At 38.5% G+C, this 23,435-nt stretch overlaps 2 protein-coding genes across 6 annotated transcripts in view; both read left to right on the top strand.

Annotated features, from left to right (window-relative positions):
- CD2AP (CD2 associated protein) overlaps positions 1-8,114 on the top strand; it is a 76,596-nt gene extending 68,482 nt beyond the window's left edge. The window contains exons 14-18 of one of the 2 annotated variants that reach the window (XM_035320941.1): positions 1,674-1,789; positions 2,569-2,658; positions 3,332-3,522; positions 4,637-4,700; positions 5,792-8,114. In XM_035320941.1, coding sequence (XP_035176832.1) covers positions 1,674-1,789; positions 2,569-2,658; positions 3,332-3,522; positions 4,637-4,700; positions 5,792-5,833 — 503 coding nt within the window. In that variant the 3' untranslated portion in view covers positions 5,834-8,114. Of the gene's footprint in view, positions 1-1,673; positions 1,790-2,568; positions 2,659-3,329; positions 3,523-4,636; positions 4,701-5,791 lie in introns of those variants that run through there. The other variant, XR_004749229.1, reaches the window with a different exon arrangement.
- A 1,486-nt stretch (positions 8,115-9,600) lies between these two features.
- On the top strand, positions 9,601-22,264 carry LOC118163869 (adhesion G protein-coupled receptor F4-like). 4 transcript variants are annotated; one of them, XM_035320940.1, is made up of 9 exons: positions 9,601-11,223; positions 13,566-13,668; positions 15,014-15,050; positions 15,190-15,350; positions 15,965-16,255; positions 16,862-17,949; positions 18,919-18,960; positions 19,060-19,119; positions 21,304-22,264. In XM_035320940.1, the coding sequence occupies exons 2-8, from the start codon at positions 13,591-13,593 to the stop codon at positions 19,073-19,075; spliced, it is 1,713 nt and encodes a 570-aa protein (XP_035176831.1). In that variant the 5' UTR covers positions 9,601-11,223; positions 13,566-13,590; the 3' UTR covers positions 19,076-19,119; positions 21,304-22,264. The 4 variants fall into 4 exon arrangements, 2 of the variants coding, with proteins under 2 accessions (XP_035176831.1, XP_035176830.1); XM_035320939.1 differs by having other exon boundaries at positions 16,862-18,226; XR_004749227.1 differs by having other exon boundaries at positions 16,862-18,960.
- The last annotated feature ends 1,171 nt before the right edge of the window (positions 22,265-23,435 follow it).

The following is a 23,435-nucleotide window of genomic DNA, read 5'->3' as shown; positions in this document are numbered from 1 at the left end:
CTTAACAGTCATTTCTCCATCATCCTCTCTTCCGTCAGCCCCTTGCCATTCATCACTCTTCTGTTTCTTCCTACTTTGTTCTTCCCTGCTTTTTGTTAAATTGCAAATATGGTTACATATTTACAAAAGACCATCTTTACATTTTCTTTAATAAAATTTAAAAGCAGCAAAACTGATTGGTAACTGATAGGGTTGCAAGTGCTTGTATTTCAACACGGCAACAGATAATGAAGTACATAAGTCCAGATAGGTTTGGAAGTTGTGAATATTTTAAGGACTTAAAAGACAGTAATGTACAGTAGTAGACATTAAAATTAGTTAAAACTTTCAGTAGAAAGCTTCTACTGAATTTATTCCTATAGGTAAAAAATAGCTTTAACAACGAATGAATAAAACTTGAATTAATCAGATGATGTTAATTCGTATTAACTCTGAAGTGGTATGAATGGTCTGACCCATTATTCCTGCGGCTTTTTCCTATACTGACCTCTTGCTGTAGTGTCAAAATGAATGAGAAAGTAGGGTAAGAAGTGTTACGGGTTCTGCTTGATAAATCATGATGCAATGTAAAACTAAGAGGTTGCAAAACAAAACCCAAATAACCCTCCCTACCCCCAAGCTGGAATGTTATTTCTGGTGTCCATAGTAAATGCTGTGTGGCATTTTAGTTAAACGTTTAGAGTCTGTAGAACAAGTTAATGATTTGGTGTTGTAAAACTATGTAATATCCATAGTCTTATGTCTCTTATTAAGTAATAAAAATAAATAAATTTCATTATATAACTGTTGGCAGGTAAGTATTGGTTTTATTTATTTATTTTTTTGTGGTGAAGCAATAAGAAACCTTGTTTTTAACTAGATGAATTACTTATATTCTGCTCTACACATTGATAGACTTTTTGTAAGGTTGTATCTTCCCATAGGGTGTAAAGAACTTCTACTGATCAGGGGTCATAAGGAGGAAATAGATTGTGGAGTAAAGCAAGACTTCATCTAAGAGAGTTTACCTAGATCTAAGAGCATAAAGAGAATAATCAGCAAAGAGATCTGTGTGCCTTAAAGTATGCAAATAGGGTTCTAAATTCTAAAATCTTTTATTATAGACTTGATGCAGACATGTATTTTCTGCAGACAAAAAGTATTGCATATGAAAAACTATACTGTACAAAAATATTTGCAGTTAATGTCTTGTTAACATACATAAGCCTTTGGACACACTTTACCATATTTATTTTTCTCTCGGTAAACTTGGATTTTGGTGTTTTTCATGAGTTGGGCAGTAAAAAAAAAAAAGACATTTTCAACTGTTTATGATAGCATGTCTCCAAATTGGTTTTAAGTATTCTCAGAAGACAGTAAAAGCTGTGTTTTTTCTCCAAGCACACTAGGTCTCTTTTATGCTACCATGTTGACACTACTTCTGTTGGGAACTTGAACTCAAATGCTAGCTGAATCAACCCTTAGCTTTTTCAAGGGGAAAGATGTGACTTCCCAGATAGGTCAAAGTCTTGTAATTCTACATGGCTTGTTGTCGTATATGCTGAAAAATCTTTGAAACACTAAGGATTCTGAAAATTAATATTTTTTCCATTTTATGGGAAAACAAAAGTGATAAAAAGGAGCATAGCAAAACCTTCTGGTCTTGATGGTGGTCTGTTTTCTTCTTTCCCTAGATCTATTAAGCTTTGATGACGTAATAGCTACCTCAGATAATCTATCACACCCTACTGCAAGTCGACCCAAGATGCCTGGTAGGAGGCTGCCTGCACGTTTCAGTGGTGGTATTTCTGTGAGTATATCGGTGTGTTTTTTCCAGATGTGAACTAAGAACTAAATTCCCAGGAAACAGAGTTGCACTCAGACGCAGTCTTATGAACCGTTTATCAGAGAGTGAAATGCAAAACGCCCAGAGGTTCAGTTTGTACAGATTGTCTCTAGGGATATCTGTTTGCAAGTAGAAGAAAGTGTACACAAGAAAAACAACACAACTGTAATGCACCTGAGGGAGTCTTCCTGTTCTGTGGGGTATTAATGTGATAAATCCTCAAATCTTCCAGTAGCACCAATGATATACTAATGGTATGTAGTCTCACTTCACCAAAGTTGTAATTTAATGTTACGTTGGAGAAATAATCATATGTGCCAAGGCATGAGACAGAACAAGGTAGTGCAGAATCCTTGTTTATTATTATTTTACATATAAATATATGTATATAAATATATAAACGTGTTTTATAGTTCAGTCATGTCAGTTACTATATGCTGTTACTGCCTTGTCTTTGTATTATGGAGGTACCTACAGGTTCCCAAAAGCATCGAGTATTTATTCTATTAAGTGCTGTAGAGATGATGACAAATCCTGCCCAAACTTTGTCTGATTTAAATTCAGATAAATGAATATTGTTGGGAAAGAAAGTTCTGAGTAACAAGGAAAGAAATCCATAGTAGTCTAACAGTTCAAGCTTTTATCTGTCACGCTGTCACGTTTTTAGAAATACGTGACTTTTTTTCTTTCTTGTTCTGAAAACCTTTTTTGGTTTTGGTATTTTTGAATTGTTTATTTACCAGGTAAGTGAAAATGACAGTGCAGAAAAAAAAGTGAAGGTGCAGAAGGAAGAAGAAGAAAGTGCCAAACCAAAGCCAGTTGAAACTAAAAAGGTATGTCACCAAGGAGCTGGGTACCAGGCAGCTAGCTTTCTGTTCATCTTGCTTGTATTTCCAGTTTAGACCAGTTGCAACCATCTAAATACAGCTGATTGTATTTAAATGCAAGTGAGCCATGTCATTTGGTATAGAGTTCATATTAGAATTTGTAATACAAAGTTAATTTATACCTCCGTATAAAGTTTTGTTTTTCAGTTCTGATAAATATAATCAGGTAGCATGAAACTATGGTTTTGTTTCTCACATAGGTTTCATGTCTGATTTATAATCTTCTGACACGTAAAACAAATGAGCAGATCAGAAGGGCACATGAATGATTGTTTATAGTGAACTAAGGTTTTTGTTTAAATCAAAGTGCTTTTTTTTTTTTTTTTAAAGTGTAGAGAACTGTAGTGTGTTTATTTTAATGGCTACAGGAAGCTCAGTGCAGTGCTAAATAAACAGCTTTTAAAATGACTGTATCTTACATACTCCAGTAGTCCATTTGAACTGGCCATTCCTTTTAATCTTTGGGGTAGAAAATAAAGGAAAGTTGTATATGTATAGCTAAAAATTAATAGCTAAAAAGCATATACAAGAATATACTATACCAGTACAACTTGTATACTGTAAGTGGTCAGTTCATAAAGATTACATTTCTTAGCCTTCTGCTGACCTATTTTTTCAGCCATCTGTGTTGAGTCCACCAATTCCATCTTCATCTCAGAGACCAAGTTCTGTTATACTCAGCTATGTTCCGGGAGAAGTCCAGCTTAAAGGAGAAACAGATAATACACAAATACAAACTTCTGTGGAAGAGCTCAGGACTCAGATTCATGATTTGATGAGTTTAGTAGACGCACTGAAAAAAGAACATGGGTAAATATTTTTCTTCTCAATCAGCAAATTGATATATGCTAACATCTTTAATGACAAACATCTTAAAGCTATCGTGTGTTAATACTGATTTTCAAAACTTCTTCCTTTAGGAGCTGATCCAACTAAATGACCTAAATATATACTGATTTGATGTCAGAGTGTTTTTGGAATATGTAACCCTTTTTCTGTTCTACCTTGTGCTTCTGTGATTCTGTGATCCTTCATTCATTACTGCTTTTTGAAAATATTTCTTAAGCGGTTGGTACTAACATTGTAAGGAAAAATAGGTAATTCTTGTGATGTTTAGTGTAAGTACATGTGCTGGCATTGTGTAATAACTGCGCACTGTGTGCTGCGCTGTAATAATTGCAGCACTGGTAGGAGGGAAAAGATTACAGAGCCTTTTAAATTCAGTCATGATGGCCTTATCACGCGTGCATGTGGGCACGATTGTGTTTGGAGGATGATGGAAAAGAAAAATTGGTATTTGCCTAAACACAGTAAAGACCAATCTGCAGAAATTGTATTTTTCTGTCTTTAGTTTTAGAGCACAAGCGTTTGTTCTTGTACTGTTTGAATGACGAGTGGTGCTAGCTAAACCAGTTGCGAGGTTGTAAAGCATCTGGATCAGTTGGCCTCCAAAGTAAACTAGTAAATGATGAGTTCAGGAGATTAATGAATTAATTTTTCAGTGACATGATGATCATTCTTAGTATTTTCTTATCTTACCCCAGTTAGGAAGTAAAACAGAATAGGAACTTACTATTCTAAGGAATTTCTGTTCTATATGTAGAAGTTGCTGGATTACTTTAAATTTCTCTCCCCAAGTAGGGGATAACTGCAAAAATCATTTCTTAACTACACTAATAAAATTGTGATTAAAAGTTAGGGATAGTTGCATGGTGATTGCTAAGACATGAGTGTTGTTGGAAGCTTCTGGTCCAACAAATCTGAATACCAGTCCACTAGTGGGCCTGTAATTTTGTTTTATTTATAAGATCTAGTATCAGATTCACGTTCATCCCTCTTGTAAAACTTAAGGGCTGTGCTTCCTGTTCTCAGTAATATTTTTTTCTCCTCTAACTTGTATTTCTGCTGTCTTAACAACTGTCAGGAGAGAACTGGAAAAAATAAGGAAGGACTTGGAAGAAGAGAAGCTGATGCGAAGTGTTCTGGAGGTAATATTAGCAACTTAAAAGGAGGAAAAAAAATAGAAGTATACATATAGTGTTCAAGAACTTGATGCTAAAGGAAAGTCTTAATGGACATGTTCAATCTTTTTTGTACTGCTTTCCTATTGTGTAGTTGAATGAATGCCTCCTAAGCCAAGTACATGTATTAAGAAGATTCATAGTTCATCTTCGTTCAGTTTGTTTACCTGCAAAATAATTATTTTTAGTTATTTGTGTGTTGGGATGTCAGTTTAGTGTTGCTAGATTCCGCGTTGTGCTAGAAATATGTCACAACTGGATTTACTCCAAGGGAGATGATGAATATTTCGCTTTTGTGGGATTTAAAGGACAAATTTAGTTTGTGAAATCAAAAGAAAAATAGGAAGAAAGTCATCTTTCTTTAATTCTGCACGGACTGTCTAAAAGTCAGAAAGAATAGAATGCATCTGAAAAAATTCATTCATGATGAATGCCACCCCTTAACTTCTTCATGAAGGCAACCTGCATTATTGTATAATTCTGTTCAGTGGTTAATAAGTTGAACTCATTATAGAAAAAATATTTCAGTTGGATACAAAAGTGCATTATATTTGTGAAAGAGTACTTTTTGCTGACTTTAAAGCTGCTTTCAAAACTTGGGAAGAACTTCTGGCAAGTTCTCTTTTTAAGACGTCTCTAAAGCAATCTATGAAGTTGCCTGGAATATGTGCCGGGAATGAAAAGGAACCAACTTCCTCGTGTCTTCTAAATCCATTTGAAGAAATAAAGATTAATCATGTCATAATGTTTTGCATGAAGGCTGCCTCAGGAAGTTAGTCTGGGATGATGAATTGTTGTGCAGAGACTTGTTAAATGATTCCTTGACTCACTTTTGTTAAATGACTATTCAGAGTGAGATTATCCAATAAACTCTTGCATATTAAGCAACATAGTAATATAAAATCAGCTGTAAATATTGAGCTGTCAAATGCTTCCATTTTGTTTGCTTAAATGTCTTTTGAGATTTCAAGGTTACAATTTTGGTGAAAGCTCTGGAAACTTGAGATTATTGGTACTCTACTGACTTTTTTTTTTTTTTCAAAATATTTGTTTTCCAGCTTGAAGTAGAAAAATTGAAGAAAGCAGTGATGTCTACATGAGACACCCATGGACTTGCTATCTTTAACTTGCCAGGAATTCAAGCTGAACACACGTAGAACTGACTCTCTTATTTTTTAATAATGGATGCTGGTGTTCTACAGTCTTAAAGAAAAATATAGTAACGGAGGAATATAGTCTTTTATTCAGAGATAAGAAAACAAAAGAGAATAATGGTGTAATTTTTTTGCCAATATAAAAGAGGCCTTATTTCTTACTGTGCTGGAATTGCAGACCTTTATTTTTTTGGTTTGCTTGAAAATACTACTGAATCTGTATAAAAAGGAGAGGGAATTCTTAATAGATTTTTATTGAATACCTGTAGCTTAATTTTTAAAGAGATCTATACTATAAATAGGGTGATCTATCTTTACAAGTAATCTGTAAAATAATCTATTGGGAGGGACAGAATAGCTGTATTGTAATTGTAGTCACTATTTTTCCCCTACATGCAAAAAGGGAATATTTGTATATTTTTTTAATTTTGGCAGTCTTACCCAGGGTTATGCTGTTGTGCCTGTCTACAGTGAGAATATTAAAATATGCTGTTTATAAGTTGAGCAATGAGATAGGAATTTGTTAATGCAATGAATCGGATGACACACCTATGCATTGCAGTAAGAACGGATGACCTAATCAGAGTAGTTTAGCAGACCATCTTGTCACTTGCACTATTGGATTAAAAAGGGATTTAGGACTGTCACGAAGTTACAATAGTAACTGTTAATACTACAAAATGCAAGAAATACAGAAACAAGGCTAGAATCCAGTCTTAACGGAACCTGTTGTGCCTAAATACTACAGCACACAATGTGAAAAAGTAAACCTTAACTCACAATGTCTGTCTGTATCTAAACTGAAGTCACCAGTCTTTCTAGTGGTTAAGTATGCATTTTGATCTGTTTTTACAATAGTCAATTTTTGTTTATAATATGGCTCAAAATAAATCACTTTGGAACTTTGCTACTCTCAAAATGTCTCAATATTTATATATTTATGCCATAAACTTTCTCAGTATATTGTGTACTTCTAAATTTAATTACACCTTTGTACTTAATGAGTGATTGGTACAATTGCTTTGACAGCACTGTGCTGGCATCCAAGACGGCATCTTTCACTTTTTTTAATAGAAAACGGTTGAAATCTTGTGGGCTGCCATTATCTTTAACCCCTGAACTCAACACTGTGCACCAGAATAATATACAAATAATATTCAAAGTTGTGGGCGACAATTATATTATTGCTCTATTCACTTGATAGAAGAATGAAAAAGAGATTTTAAAAGCCAGTCAAATGTGTTACTTCTGTTAGTAACAACCTTATCTCCCTTTGGTCTACTAGAATTTAAATGACAAAAACATACCATATTAGTTGACAACTTCACCAATAAGAGAAATAATTAAATTTCTATTCATGGGAATAGCCATAAATATAGCAATTATTTACTATGTCACTCGAGCAAGAGATATGGAAGTGAGATATATTCTTGAGAATGTGCTTTCCCAACAGTGGATGCATCATAAAAGGCAAACATCAAAAATTCAATTGGAGTCTGTTTCTTGGTTGCTGATCAAAGTTTCTGTAAAACTTGATTAATATACGATGCAGGTATCAGGTAATATTTGCTAGTCATATCGCTAATAAGCTGATCTGATATTAATGCTTTTAACTTTTAATTGCCTAGATGCATCACAAATGAAGACTTGAACCACATCTTTATATTGAGGAGTAATGTGCAGCAGTAGTGCTTTTTGTCAGACACTAAGTTCTTACTTAGAATTCATACTTCTAAGTCAGATGATGAAGAGCAAGAATTGAGCCTAATGGAATAGCAGATTTCATTATACAAGCTCTTCACCATGATTAGATCATGAAACAAACCTAGTAATGGATTGCTCTACAGAAATAGTCTGCATATAAGCTTGTAGCAGACAAACAGAACACGACAATCAGTTAAAACCACAAATGAAAGGTGTTAATTATTTGATGGCCTTTGTTTGCTATAGCAATAAATGACCCAAGTGCAATGACTTGATTTAATAAAACCCTCTTTTAAAAGACGCTGCTATGAGTATTTTTAGCCATATGGAAGTTGCCCTAATAAATGTCTGTCTTGTCTTCAGCTAGCGTTACGTACTAGAGTGTAGGAGAAGAGAATAATGGTTTTGAAGACATTCCACAGTACAAGTTCCTAAAAGCAGTATGCTTCTCTGACTTGTTTACCGGTGCTGTATAATGATGCATGCTATCCAAACTCAGTAAATAAAATAATTTAAAACTGTTGAAATGTCTGCTGGGTTATGTTCAGAAATGTTTTGTATGTGTACTGGGTCTGGCTGGGATGTTAACTTTCCCTGCAGCAGCCCATACAGTGCTGCGCTCTGCACGTGGAGCTAGAACAGCAGTGGGATCACACCGGTGTTGTGTCTGCTGCTGAGCAGTGCTGGCACAGCATCAGGACTCTCTCTGACCCTCCTAGGGGGTGGGCAAAAAAGTGAGAAAGAAACATCAGCAGGGCAGCTGACCTAAACCAACCAAAGGGATATTCCATACCATATGATGTCACACTCAGCAATAACAGGTGGGAAAAGGAAGAAGAGGGGAGGGGTGGGCTCTCATTGCAAAAACCTCTGTCCTCCTCCCGAACACCGGCTACGTGCGTTGAGGCCCTGCTTCAAGGACGTGGTCAAGCATCGCTCATTGGTGGGAAGTAGAGAGTAATTTCTTTCCTCTGCACTTCCACATAGCCTTTACTTTTTTTTTGTTGTTGCTATTATTTCCTTTCCCCCTCCCTCTTCCCCTTTCCCTTTTTTCCCTTTAGTTGAATTGTTTAATTAATAATAATATTTCCTTAATAATATATATATTTTTCCTCTTTAATTAAATTATCCTTATCTCAACCCGTGAGTTGTTCTTTCCTTTACTTCTTCCCCTCCTCATCTGAGATGGGGGAGTGAGAGAGTGGTTGTGGTGTTCAGCTGCCTAGCACGGTAAAACCACTGCAGTATGCCGTTTAAAAAAAAAAAAATGCAGAAGGAGATTGGGTGGAAAACAAGTGTATTATTCATTATCATTCATATAGCTCACCCCTGGATTCTTTCATCTTTCATATTTGAATTTACTCACTAGGGTACTCTGGTTCCTGACTTACAGGGTATTTATCCCAACAGTTGGAAAGTTTACCATTGGTGTTTTGTTTTGGTTTTAATTGTGACTGGAAGCCTCAACTTTTTAGTAACTCTTGTTCCTTTCTTCTTTTCATTTTTTGTTGGTCCAAATTGACCTTTCTGTGCATCCTCAGTTTAAGATCCTGATGTCACCCAGTAACTTGGTAAATGTATGTTGAGTCACTTCTTAAATACATAGTGAAGAACTGAAGACTGAGATTACAACATTTTAAAGGGGTAGGGATGAAGGAAAAAGGCAAATGAAGAACAGAACAACAGAAGAGCATTTAAAAACCGCAATATTTTATTGAATTTTCATATTCTCTAAAAAGCTTTTGTCTGTATACAAAGTACATTTTTGGAAAAATAAAACTTACAGGTCTATTCATGATTTTTTTTTTTATTCAAACATTCACAATGGAGATAACATTTTTCATGAATGTTGCTTTAAAGGAATGAAGTCTGGTGAAAAGCTTTAATGTATTGCAAGGGTTGATTTTTGAATTGTTTAGCGAAGCACATGGTGAACTTTAATGAATAGAAGTTTTTTATTTAAAGTCATAATTTAGCAGAAATCTCTCATCTTTTTTTCCAAAAGAAATGATTAAAACAGGTTTTTGTAGCTGCCTTCCTGTTGTCTGTTACTAAAGCTCTCTGAGATGTTCCTGATTGCTTTCTCAGAGCAGTGTCAAAACAGCTGCTTGTCTATCTTGGGAAACTGGATTTTGCAAGAGCTGAGAAGACAAACCACTCCCTTTGGGATGCCCAGGCACATACCTCCCATCTTGAAAATCCAAACAGCCTCTACCAACTTGTGAAACGTGAGACTGCTGCTGCTCATTCAATGTTTGGAGCACTTATCCTGGCTGCGGGAAGTCGTGATCTGAGTGTCCTTCTAAGCCCCATGGAGCACAGATTTACACCTCTTTGTTTCTGGGAGAAGTGTGCAGGTGTCTGTGCTGAAATGTCAGCCTTTGTGCCCTTCAGAGGACAGTTGCTTAGGTTGAGGGGGGTTTGAGAATTGAGGGGGAGTATTCAGTTGTCATCACAGCAAAGGTTCTGGGTGTGTGTAGGACAGCTCCAGGTACCAAGAAAAAAGGTCTGTTTAAAAACTTTTACCCATACTTTGACGTGATCTGGTATTCACCCCTTTATTCACGACTTAAAGGCAAGCTAAGGAGCCACCTTTTAATTCTCTACCTGGTACTGTATCAAGTGCAAATCATTTAACCTCCCCAGGCCGGTGATATTGGCTGTTTTATTGTGCTTGGCTTAATTCCTGCTTGATACCAACGTGAGATGCAATGCTGTCTGTGTCAAAACAGCACCGTAAATCATGCTGAGCTAAAATGAGACCTGTCTTGTGGCTGCTGATTGGCTTAAGATGTGGTAGCACACAAAATGACTTGGAAGTCCTATAAATTCACAACAAACACTGCAGGATTGTAGAAAAACTTTTTATTGCGACCAACGCTTATATGAAACAGTCCCGTGGGTAGAGCAGTGGGATTTGGTCTCCTGTTATGAGAAGCTGCGTGCTGTACGTCACTGGCTATTGGCGATCCTCAGAAAAGCAGGCACGATGGTGAGCCAGCATTAAAAAAGCTAACACTGAACATGGCACAAGCTTCAGCAGGCAACTCTAGCCCCCCTCTCTGTGCAGTCCATAAGGAAAAGATCGCGTGATCACAGAGCTTTTTAGCGGCACGGGGTATTATCGCTAGTGTCATTTTTGATTTATGAAGCATGATGTATTAACTTGATTAAGTTTTGATCGTGAATTATTTTCATCTTTGAGGACTGAAGATCTAAAGACCTGTTAAATACAGAAGAGCAGACGGTGCCTCCTCCACGAGGACGGAAGGTGCAAACCACACAGGCATGACTCACTTGTGAGGACTCCTGACCAAGGCGGCAATCCAGCAGTTTTGTGGGCGTGTTTGCAACTTGTTTTGGCATTTTTCACTGCAATGCCTTTATCATCATCTGCAGGTTCCTCGCCGTTGATCCAGTTAGACAAGAAAAAAAGCAGGCCGATGCCAAAGGGTATTTCCTCATGAGAAAACTGAGTGAATCAGAGCGCAGAAGTAAGGCTGGGTAAGACCATAATAGTGAGACTGGGGCAAGATGGCAGCAGATGAGTGGTTGGATGCTAACCCGTCATATCTTGAGGATCTCTGGCTCTGTTAATTTTGCTTACAGTTTAACCCAGACTTCTGAAAACGGTGAGTACCATCACAAAACATTTTTGCCAGAACTGCTTGAAAATTATCAGTGAAGGAACTGAAGTCATCTGTGAAATCAGATGACTAAACTAAATCTAACCGCTTTAGGCTATTTTTACTTTGCACTTGTTTGCTCAGTTTTATATTTGCTCCTAATGTCTGTGGAAGTAATTAGACATCTTAATTAACCTCTGCTTTTTGCTTGGAGTTTTGAAATTGGTATCTAGTCACAATGTTGTCAGTTCTCAGAAAAATTCAGATTTTCATATGAAGTTATTGTAAAGATCAATCTCCTCTTGGAACTTGCTTTACTTAAATTCACCTTTTCCAACTGTGTCCCTTTATAAAAGTAATTAATACCAATCAAGCCTCTGTGTAAATAAGAGCCTTAATTTTTTTCCTTAAGTGACCACGCTGAGGACTCTTGCTGTAGCCTTTCTAACATACCAAGCAGCAGGTAGCAGTATGAGTGATCATATGGTGGCTTGTGAACCGCTTGGATTCCAACATAAACATGTAGGCATTCAGGCCCGGAATAAAGAATTCAGTTCCATAACTAAAGATTTAATATTTTTTGTTTTCAGATATTACATACGTGTAGCACGAGTCTGCAGTAAATATTTGGGGAAATAAAATTGTATAGCTGAATAGACAAGCCCAATGTAAACAGTCTTTTTGCACAAAAATGTGCTTAGAATTTCTGTGCTTGATACTTTTTCCTATAAGCCTCACTTTAGTTCCACTTCTTGGGGTAGTGGAGGGGAAAAGCTGTAACCTAAGGTGATGGAGAACCCTTTGGCCAGAAACCTTGGGTTCACCAGTCTGAGGGTATAGTTCCCACTGTTGTTTCTTGAGCGGGGTCCTCTTGTAGCTGTGCTCGTGCAAGGTCAAACTGCCTCGCGATGAGTCCTTGGGCATAGAGAAAGCAGGGAAAGTTTTGTAGGGTTCTGTAGAACACTTCAATTTTAAAGTAGCAGAAATCAGAGATAAGGACTTCATAAACGAATTACCTTAAATTTGAACTACTTCTTAAATAGATTATCAGTTTACCTCTTTTACTATTTTAAGGGTTTTTTTTCCTCTCCTTTAACCATTGTCCAATTTATTCCTTGCTCCTCTTTTCTTCCTGCTGGGACCTTTGCCCTCCTGGGGTGCTATGACCAAATGAAATTAGTTGGAGGAGGAGAATCAGCATCTGGTGACCATCTCCTGAGTTGGGCAGGAGATACCTGCAAGCCTATATACTCATAATGTGAGCTTCTATACATGTATCCATATTATTTCCCGAAAGTGACTGACTTCTTGCTGTATTACCTGCTTTGCTGTAAGTTTCTATTGATGTGTAGTAGTTACCTTGGCATGTTCTGGCAGTGCTGAGGCTGGGTAGTTTCCATGATGAGTCAAGCAATGCGACTGAACGAGATCTGTGTTTCACCAGTAACACGGCTCATTATCTCGAGGAGCCTCAGATACCTGGAGCTGTCCCAGGCTGTTACCTCACCTAGAGGTAACAGCCCTAGGTGGAGTTACATCAATGTATAAATACAAAGTGGATATGAATTAATAATGAAACATGATGAGGTCAAGGATTCCCATATGTGAAATGGAATTAGGGCTAAGAGTGTAAAAGAAATATTATTTAATGACTGCAGAAATCAGAAAAGAGGTTGGTACAATCCTTTACCTAATACCTGTAGGTGTTTCCTGGTCATCTCCTGTTTCTCAGCAGTGTTGATCTGAGTCTTGTGGTTCACATATCTTTATTATTTTTGGTCCTTAGAAGAGGTAATGGTTGCAGCTTTAAGCCCAGCTTTAAAACTGTTCAATATATGTTCCAGCATCCTATGATGTTGACAATAAAGGCTGGGTGCTCTGCCAAGGCTGGCTGCCACCTCTGGATGGTTTGCCATGAGGCAGCATCTAATCTCAGCAGTCATAATTGGATAGTTGAGCCCCAAGGGCCTGAGTTTTCCATCTCACATGGCAATTCTCATCAGGGACTGCCTGAGGAGGGTAGCAAAAGTTAAACCCTGTGGAGATGAGGTTGTGTGAAATCCCTTCAAAATGGACCTACAGGCTGAAATGTTTAAGCTCTTCACCTTGCAGTTTACAATAAGTTATTAATGCAGTTACTTCTAATATTGAACAGGTTTGTTTGTTTTAAATAAAAGTGCACAAATCATTTTCAGTAATAAGTTGATAAATGTCTAAAAATCACCTTGTATGCCCAGTGAGGACAGTATTTAGAATGGGTTTAGCTGCTCACTCACTAGCAACTGGCAACCAGCAATGTTCAAGAAGGGAAAACAGATGTTGTCATCTTCAGCATGTTTTTCTTTCAGGAGAAAAGGCAGTAAATGAGAGGCGATGGATGTGAGGGTGGCCCACTGCCTGCTCCTTTGGGCTGTGCACTTCTTCCCGGCTGCACCACGCATTGCTCCCAGGGTGAGTTGGTGAGCGAAGCTGTGAACCTTGTGTCTGGGAGAGGCTGTGGACTCCAGAGCTTTCTGGCACAGAAGCCTGCAACATCTGATTTTAATGGGTTTGGGGAATCGCCAGTTCACTTGAGTTCATTCAGAATTGAGTTTTACCTACCAGTGAAAGGAAAAAAAAAATCTATTCTTTCGTATCAGGACTGCTACAGTGTATATTTATCTATTTATTGCCAGAATACCCATGGATCTACTAAGCACTGTAGATAATGCATCCAGAATTGTTCTGGTCTGGTTGTACTGTGGTTATTCAAAGTAGATCCAAGCCAGCTAGATACAAATCTCTTCCAAGGATTTATGATGGTCAATGGAAACATAAAATGCATTCCTCTTCACCTTTTTTACAGGTTATTTTTTCTGTACAGCCACCTGTAGGCAAGGAACATGGTTGTTGCTTTGGGACCTCAAAGCATGAGATGACAAGAGATGCCTCTCCCTGAGGACTAGAGGTTGCAAGGTCTTGGAGAGCTCTCTTGGTAAAAGTTCCTTGCTGGCTTTCGGGGTGGCAAGGAAGAGGTGCCTTCAGTGAGAAAATTAATCAAATCAGTAGGTCTGGAAGGAAAACTTCATAGTATTCAAGATACTCAATGTGCCAAGCAGCCCCCTGCACAACTCTGGGACTGTTGGAAAGCTGCTATTCAACCTGCTCTACCCAGCAATAGCAGTGTGATTTCTAATGCATCGCACAGCCAAGGTTTCTTTCCAGACGGTGTTTGGCTGATGGCAGATAAGATATTTGACCAAGAAGTGAAAGCCAGGTCTGATCAGCTGCTCTGGATTGAGTCTGCCTGTACAACATGCAGTCTCAGCAAGTGTCCTTGAGCTGAGCATGGCACGTCTGCCTTGGTTTTGCTTTCCAATCAGGACTGGAACAAAGAGGCTTTGTTGGTGGTGTTCTGTCCACTGTAGCTGTGTCTTACAGCAAAAATCACATAGATCCTTGTAAGATCCTTGTACATCTGTGTACAAATACTGGAGACTTAAGGCTAACACAGGCTTTTTGACTCAGAGGTAATTACTGGAGGCATGCATGATCCTGTCCACTAGCTCAGTATTGTCACTTTGGTAGAAAGCTACAACTGTGAAGGCTTAAAATAGAGACAAAACATTACTAGAGAGTTCTGAATTGTTCTGTATGAGTGAAACGCCATAAACAATCTAATCGGTACCTTGAAAGGTCTTCTGGACCTCACAAGGACTATTCTGCCGTTGAAATCACCTTTGTAGTTCGTTCCAGGTAGTCATTGTTTTATTTATTTTCACATTCAATGTACATTCCACTTTACCTTATTTTTCAGGTCCTCAGCAAGGAATCAAAGACTGGTAATCTGCAAGGTACAGTGAATAGCTATGTGTCTTCTCATTTTTTTTGAAATGTTATCCATTATCAGGATTTACACCCTGATACTCACCTCATGGATCGTAGTATGCTGTTGTGCGCATTAGAGCAGTATCTGCTTGATTTGTTTTCCAGATGGGTGTATAAATCTGATTCCCTGTGAAGATAGTGGAGCTATCTGTATTCAGCCTTGTTCTCCCTCCTTCCATGGAGAGATGAGTTTTGTCTGCAAAGATAGAAAGTGGCAAATGGTCATAGATGCCTGTGCAAATCTGGATGTCAAATCACTTTTTCAGGTAATGGAACTGTTCTGCATCTACTTTTTCACATGGTCATAATTTGTTGCGAAGACACATTCCCCTCCCACCCAAACTTTAAATCTTGATCAAAGGGAAGAAGATGGGATCCTAGAAGCCATATTACTGTGAAGCTTTGGTTTCATCTTAAATAAAGGAATAGGGATTTCCAAAATTAATTTCCTATGTTGAAACAATTCAGAAATGAACTTGCCCCCTTCACCTGGATAATGTTTTTCACACAGTTCCAAACCAAGACAATGATACACTAGGATGAACCTGAGAGAAGAGCTGTAGAAAAGCTCTTTCAAATTCTAATTACAAATGTCTGTAATAGATGATTCATGGTAAATTCTTCCCCGACTACAAAATAAAAAACTGTTTTCTTTTTTTCCAAGTCACTTTAAGAATAAGTCACTATATTTGGTTCTTACCTCTTCCTTCAAATGTGTTGGGCAAGCAAGAAATTTCTCTCAGTGGAGCTTTAGTCCTGGGTTTCAAGCCTTCCAGCACGTTAATTACACACCCCAGCACCGTACAGTTTGCAGGTTGTAGCAGTAGCATCATTTTGATTCTGTTCATTAATTCTCCAAAATTTATTTTTCTCCCACCAGAGGATTTCTGAACGTGAACCTCTTCCAAGTTCTGGAGGACATATTAGTGTTGCTGGAGGACACCTGCCCTTTGTAGGAGCAGGAAAGCCAGTGCCCGGGAAGCCAGGAGATGAAGCAAAACATTTTGGTGCTCATGACCATGGGAATAGTAACTGCCAAGATGATTTTTCATGCATCATCCCAGATATCCTGTCTTCACCAGCAATTCCAGGAAACATTGCTGATATAGTGGAATTGCTAAAGAATATTTCCTTGCTGTTGTCAGAAAATGTCAACAGAGGAAAAATGCAGGTATTTACTTTTATGGGTTTGAAGAGTTGGATCTGAGCTTGTCAGAGCAGCCGTGCAGAGTTTCTTGCTTTATAGGCACTCTCCAATGGGTCATTTTTAAAGTATTACATGCCAGAAAAAGCAGTGTTGGAGATGCTGACCACAATTGTGTTTTCATGTGTTGCACGATAAAAACAGAAATCTTTTCCTGATGAATTCAGAAATCAGAGAGGTGGGGAAAGAATTGTGCAGAGGGAGATGTAAACAGAGGGTGCACATTGCAGGACAAAGTGTGAAACAGAACTGGTGTCATATTTATTTTTATTTTTTATTTTTTAATTTATACTGTTCTTCCCAGTACCTTTTGAGCTTTGATGGGAAGAGGATAGTACAAGTAGTACAATTCTGTTGGTGACTCATGCCAGTGAGATGTTTGGGCTTGACTGAGATGGGTCATGTGAACCTGTTAATTGACAAAGAAGTATATTTACTTTATAGAAACTAATCCTGAATTTTACATTTTTTTTATTTTTATTTATTTATTTTTTTTCTTGGAGACTGTGCCAATGGAATAATAGGATTTTTCTTTTAACATGAAAAATAACATATTTTTCTCCTTTGTTTCAGAGTTACAGCAGGATAGCAAACCATATTCTGAACAGCTCCATCGTTTCCAACTGGGCTTTTGTCAGGGACAGAAATGCCAGTTCAACATTACTGGACTCAGTGAACTTATTTGCTGGGAAACTCCTTCTAAAGAACGGGTCAGAAAGTATACAGGAACACTTCATCTCTACTAAAGGCTACAGCATATATAAACATACTTCGGGGAAGAGCTTTGATTTCTCTATGGAGTTGAATAAGACAAGCAATGTAAGTGGGCGCGTGGTCATTCCAGAAGAAGAACTTAGGAAGTTACCTAGGACTTCCAAAGCAATCAGCATTGCATTTCCCACACTTGGAGCCATTATAGAAACCAGCCGCTTGGACCCTGTTTTTGTGAACGGAATGGTTTTATCTGTGTCTCTTCCGGAAGAGCTTCAGCATATTTTGCTTACCTTTGAAAAGGTGAATAAACTGGAGAATGTCAAGGCTCAGTGCGTTGGATGGCACTCTACTGAGCGGAGATGGGATAGCAAGGCATGCAAAATGAAGTCAGACAACATCAGCAGTGTTGTCTGTATGTGCAAGCACCACCGTCGGACGTTCAAATCCTTCTCCATTTTGATGTCCCCCACCATGCTGCGAAATGTGGTGTTGGATTACATTACATGTGTGGGGTTAGGCCTTTCTATTTTCAGCTTGGTTCTGTGCCTTACCATCGAGACTGTTGTCTGGCATCACGTTACAAAAACTGAAATAACCTACATGCGCCATTTTTGTTTGGTGAACATAGCTACGTCGCTTCTCATTGCGGATATTTTATTCATCGTAGCAGCTATTGTGCACAACACAGCCCTAAACTACCGGCTGTGTGTAGCAGCTACTTTTTTCCTTCACTTTTTCTATCTTGCCTTGTTTTTTTGGATGTTTACCCTGGGTCTTCTGATTCTCTATGGATTGTTATTAGTTTTTTTTAAGATAACAAGATCTGCGTTCATAGCTACAGCATTCTCCATTGGATACGGATGTCCATTAGTCATATCTGTCCTCACTGTTGCTATTACTGAACCAAAAAATGGATATTTAAGGAGTGGAGCTTGCTGGCTCAATTGGTATGAGACAAAAGCCCTTTTGGCCTTTGTCGTACCTGCTCTGGGCATCATTGTTGTCAATTTGGCGGTGGTGGTGGTGGTTGTGGTGAAGATGGGAAGACCCTCTATTGGAGATGGCTGCAAGTCACAAGATTTGAGCAACATGATCCGAATTAGCAAAAATGTTGCCCTTTTGACACCTCTTCTGGGCCTCACCTGGGGGTTTGGATTAGCAACAATCATTGATAGTCGCTCTCTGGCATTCCATGTTACATTTGCACTACTGAACGCCTTCCAGGTAAACCCAGCAAGTTGGGGCATAGTGCCCTCTCAAACTTCGACCTTGGGAAAAGCTAGCAGATCAAAGAGAGGCTGGCAGCATGTGCTGTGCTTGAAAAGCAGGCTTTCCTTGCATCTTACCTATTTAACGCAGTAGCTGCACTAGGTATTCTGTGTTGACATGGATGCAGATGGGCAATAGAACAAACCAGTTGATACGAAGTCTAATGAAGAATTAAGAGGAAGGATTTATATTAAAATACATGGGTTAATGTCAAGTAACTGCAAAAATGTCTAATCCATATGACCCAACAAATACCCAGAAAATCTTACTTGTCATTAAGGATAGTTTCGTTTAACTCACCAGTGTCAAAGTCCAATGTTACCTGACATACCATTGTATATCCATACTGCCTTAGTTCTTCTTGGCTAATGCTGCTATTAAGTATGTTGAAAAAGTTCTGGTATGTAACCTATCAGTCCAGTTTGTAATGAGAATTAGCATGAATTGTATATCCATTCTTGGCATTCCTGGATAGTCCATGTGACCTGGGTGGGTAAACTCATTTGGGGCATCGATGTTATTGTCATAGGTGATGAGATGTTTTACACTGATAAAAGCATTATTTTACCTATGCTAGAAAAAGTATTTAAGAAACTTCATGTGGTTATGGTGTTTTGCAACTGTTTTTTTATCTTCAATTTTTTTAGGGATTCTTCATCCTGTTGTTTGGGACACTTCTGGACAGAAAGGTACTCGAGTCATTTTGACTCTAATCCTGGATTATATGAATATTTTCTACACTTAGAAACTGTAACCTCTAATTCTGGGGGGTTGTTTTTAATCTACAGACCAGAGAAGCCTTAAAGAAAAACTGCCTTTCATCAAAGCGGAAGCGTAGTTTAGCAAAGGTAATTTTTTTTCACCCTTTAGTGGCTTAATTTAGGATTTATGCCAATTCTATAAGTAGAATTTATATCACCTGCTCATTTGTACATGAAAGGTATTTTTCAGGTAAAGGTATTAAACAGTAGAAGTGGCAATCTGTGACCTCTACATAACCTGCTGTTATTTTTACAAAATTAAAAATAGTATTTTGGTTTTCTCTCTTCACACGTAGATACCAAAGTGCTTTAGAAAGAGAATATATATGACTTTTCCCTTCAGTAGAATGGATCTATCTTGAGGTTATTAAATAAATAAGATACAGAATTAGGAATCCCAAATCCTTATGTAATGACCTGTTTGCTTTCTTCACAAAAATGTCTCTATGACAGCACCTCTAGCGTGTCAAGAGGGTTGTTCTGCTTCCAACTGAATGTCAGTTCAGGAAACCACTCAGAGCTCAGCCAGCATATCTGGTGCTAATTAATGTTGTTAATATCAAGGCAATTTATTTAAAGGAAATGTTTAAACCCAAAGGAAACAAATGTGTTTCAGCAACTTCCTAAGAAAATGTTGACAGAATAGATGCGTTGACATCATTGAGTTAGTATTTCCTACCTCTGCTGGAAAACCTTTGTCAGTTGTTAAATAGATACCTTCCGGTATGAAGGCTTTAGAGGCACTAAAGATAATATTTCCTTTATGCTACTAGCATTGCTGGTGTACTTTGGGTCATTTGGTGTTAGAGAACCTGATTGTGCAACTTTGGACTTCACTGCATCCTTCCTCTCCAATGTAATCTTTGCTTGCATCCAGCTTTGCTGTTATGTGCTAAGTTTAAATGCAGTGCAGAAGGTCCCGTTTTAAAAAGAAAAAATAAAATAGCTCTGCTAAAGTTAACTATTTTCCTGCCTAACAAGAAAAAGTAGGAAAGTGTCTGATTTGCTCCTTATTTAATAAACTCAGATTACAACACCTGCTTTTCAGTTCCAGGTTCCAAATAAAAGTGATGATGTAAATCCTCATACGAGGCTTTAGGTCAGGTTTGAAGGTTAAAATTTCACTCAAGTCACCACCAGCAATATTCTGGAAAAAAGAGGTGGAAATAACACTAATCCCATGACTGAGCAACACTTGCTAAAGGTGTTGAGTTATCTCACTGAGCAAAACTGGTTGTAGAAGCCATAACTGCATTTGGTTAAGCACTTGTCTTGATGCTGTCACTCACTTTGGTGGAAGAGACCGCATGTAAATATTTACCATTCCATAACAGAGAGGGGTGGAGAATGTTAGTTACTCACTTGTAAAGTTGTTTGTGAATATGGAGCTTGACTCACCAGAGCTGGAAAGGTTTGTCATGGTACATTTTTTCCAATTTTTTTTCTTTCTAAGACACGTCAGAGAGCTTCAGAATGAGACTACATACCTGGAGTCTTAGTGGTGAATATTTAAAACGTCTAGGGTTATGCAGACTCCTGTAGAATCAAAGAATATGGCAAGTTGGAAGGGACCCACAAGGACCATGGAGTCCAGCTCCTGGCTCCACGTAGCACCACCCAAAACCAGACCCTCTGTCTGAGAGCGTTGTCCCAACGCTTCTTGAACTCTGGCAGCTCAGTGCCATGACCACTGCCCTGAGGAGCCTGTCCCAGTGCCCGACCACCTCTGGGTGCAGAACCTTTCCCTAACCCCCAGCCTGACCCTCCCCTGTCCCAGCTCCATGCCGTTCCCTCGGGTCCTGTCGCTGTCCCCGGAGAGCAGAGCTCAGCGCCTGCCCCTCCGCTCCCCTCGTGAGGGAGCTGCAGGCCGCCATGAGGCCTGCTCTGCTCTGGGCTGAGCAAACCAAGGACCTCAGCCATTCCTCACATGCCTTCCCCTCCAAACCTTTCACCACCTTCGTAGCCCTCCTTTGAACACTCCCTATTAGTTTTGTCTTCCTCGTGCCCAGAACTGTACAAAGTACTCGAGTTGAGGCCACACCAGTGTAGTGTAAGTTAGTCACTTCTCTCAGCCGACTAGCAGTGCTGTGCTTGATGCACCCCAGACTTAACTCAGGCCTTCTAGCTTCTCCTTTCTTTTGGTTCAGATTTTACGCTGGCTGTGGTGTTTCTCAGAGGATTTTAAGGAAGTGGATTTTAAGTGTTTGCAGTGGAAGCTCTACCTATATGGAAGATGAATCTAATCTGAGCTGCTGATTTCTTTTCTCCTAGTCCTAGCAGTGGGCAGTTGTCTTCAGTGGATCTGACCAGTGAGAGGACAAGGAGCAACTCTTGCAGAGAAATTCTGGTTTGAGATGAGCCTTAGTGGTGACCAGTTCAGAGTGTGGACAGCACTGTCTTGGAGCATGACCACAGGAAACATCGTGAAAACCAGGAGAGAAAAGGTCCTGAACCTGCTGTCAGGAGCAAGAAACCATCAGCATTGCTGCAACCCTCAGAGGAAGCACAGTGACATGTAAAAGTTGTTTCTCACCTTTGTGAAAACTGCTGTGAGGATGAGTTTGTCCTCATTTGCCATTTCAGTGCGTCCTGTTTTTTTTTTTTTTTCTTTTTTTCTTTTTTTCCACATCACTGCAATAAGGAGCTGTACAGCATGTGGGACTGTTCTAACATTTGTACATCACATTAAAAATGAAATAACGTTGAGTGTTGTATAGCTATTTTTGTCTGTCCTTGACCACAAGTAATTCTATTAGGTGGGCACTGTATTCATCCGATGTCTGTACTCTCAGGCTGAGGGATAGTATAACTGTTTCTGTGTTACAGCTGTGCTCTCCATCTCAGTACCTCTATGTCAGAGGAAATGTAGAAAACACTTTTTTAGTCTTTCAGGACAGAATTTTCATTCTTTTTCCAGTCCTGCAACAAAGGGACAGATGAAGAAGGAAAATCCCTCTGCAAATAGTTAGCTTCCTTCTTTAGATGTGGGAAAGCAAGCTTTGAATATGATTCAGAGTTGAATCAGGTAGATGGAGATCTCCCATATCACGTGGTATACTAACCAAGGAAACAGTTCTTCCATAGATGCTTGTATATCTGGTTTTATTAGAAAGAAATAAGTCCTTGGAAAGAAACCCTTAGTAATGAAGACTATGATAGAAATGTTGTTGTCTCTTGTACAGACAAGTTGATGCTTTCAAATGGAAATAAAGCTGAAATTTTGTCATTGTTTCTAGTAAGTGGTCTTTATCTTCCTCTATCAAAAGCTGTAGACAAACACCCTTTATAATTAGCTAATATTACTCAAGCCAAAAAATGTCTCTTCCTATTCTAGCTTCTACAGTTCTTCATCTATGTTTGAAATATAGCTCATTTAATCAGCATACTGCTGGCTTATGTCATCAGCACCCTTTTACTGAAGAGGGAGGAAAATATCCTGGCACATGAACTGTGGGTTGTGGGGCATGTGATAAAATACTGCGAAAAACCCTCAGCTAGCATCACAGAGAGCAGCTGGGACAGTGGAGATGGTGATCTGGAGGGCAGAGCCCTGGTCTGGTCTGTGAGATGATTGTTCTTGTCCCCGGGACTCCGTTGCTGCCTTGCATTTTCCACTCCTGTCTTGTTTCTACATAGACTCATTATAAGAGGCTACCCCTGCTCCTTTATTTATTTATTTATTTATTTATTTTATTATTTTTTACAGTGTATCTGCATGCTAGAGAGCTTTGATTAAATGGAGATAAAATTGGGATCCTGTGTAACATAAATTTAAAAAGACTATTGCCCCCAAAGTCCACTTCTTAGTGTCAAGCAGCATCTTCTGTGCTTGACATTTCTTTTCTTGAAGCAATTATTGAGCTTACTCCTTGCCTACCTCCCCTCTTCCCTCCCCCCCCCCCCGCAAGTTGCATGTGTCATAGAGTTGTGCAATAAATTTCATAACACCTCTGGTTCCTGCCAGTTTTCTTTCCAGGGCTGCATTTAACTCAGACTTTTCTTTCTTTTCTTTCTTTCTTTTTTTTTTTTTTTGGTTGTTTTGTTTTCACTTGTATGTTTTCCTGTTAACAATGAAATTTTATTAATGAAACAATGAAATTTTATTAATGAAACATTGGGATTTTTATAGTACATGCAAACACATCAGGACTTGCCTCAACTGAACACCTTGCTCTTCCCTCACATGTGCATCCAGGTGTGTGTCAGACCACAGTTTTTTATAGCTATGGATTTACTGAAGCTGGCACAAACCACAATATGTATTTTGCCTTTGTTTTATTATAATTTAGCTAATTAAGAATAGCTGGGGTTTTACAGAGAACCAGCTAATGGTACAGGATGAGGGTGAGGAATGAAGATTTATTTTTTTATACCCCCAAATTAAACTGACCAAGGACATTTCA

The sequence above is a fragment of the Oxyura jamaicensis genome, chromosome 3, assembly GCF_011077185.1.
Source record: "Oxyura jamaicensis isolate SHBP4307 breed ruddy duck chromosome 3, BPBGC_Ojam_1.0, whole genome shotgun sequence".
Lineage (NCBI taxonomy): Eukaryota > Metazoa > Chordata > Aves > Anseriformes > Anatidae > Oxyura > Oxyura jamaicensis.
This window is presented reverse-complemented; position numbering and strand designations above follow the sequence as displayed.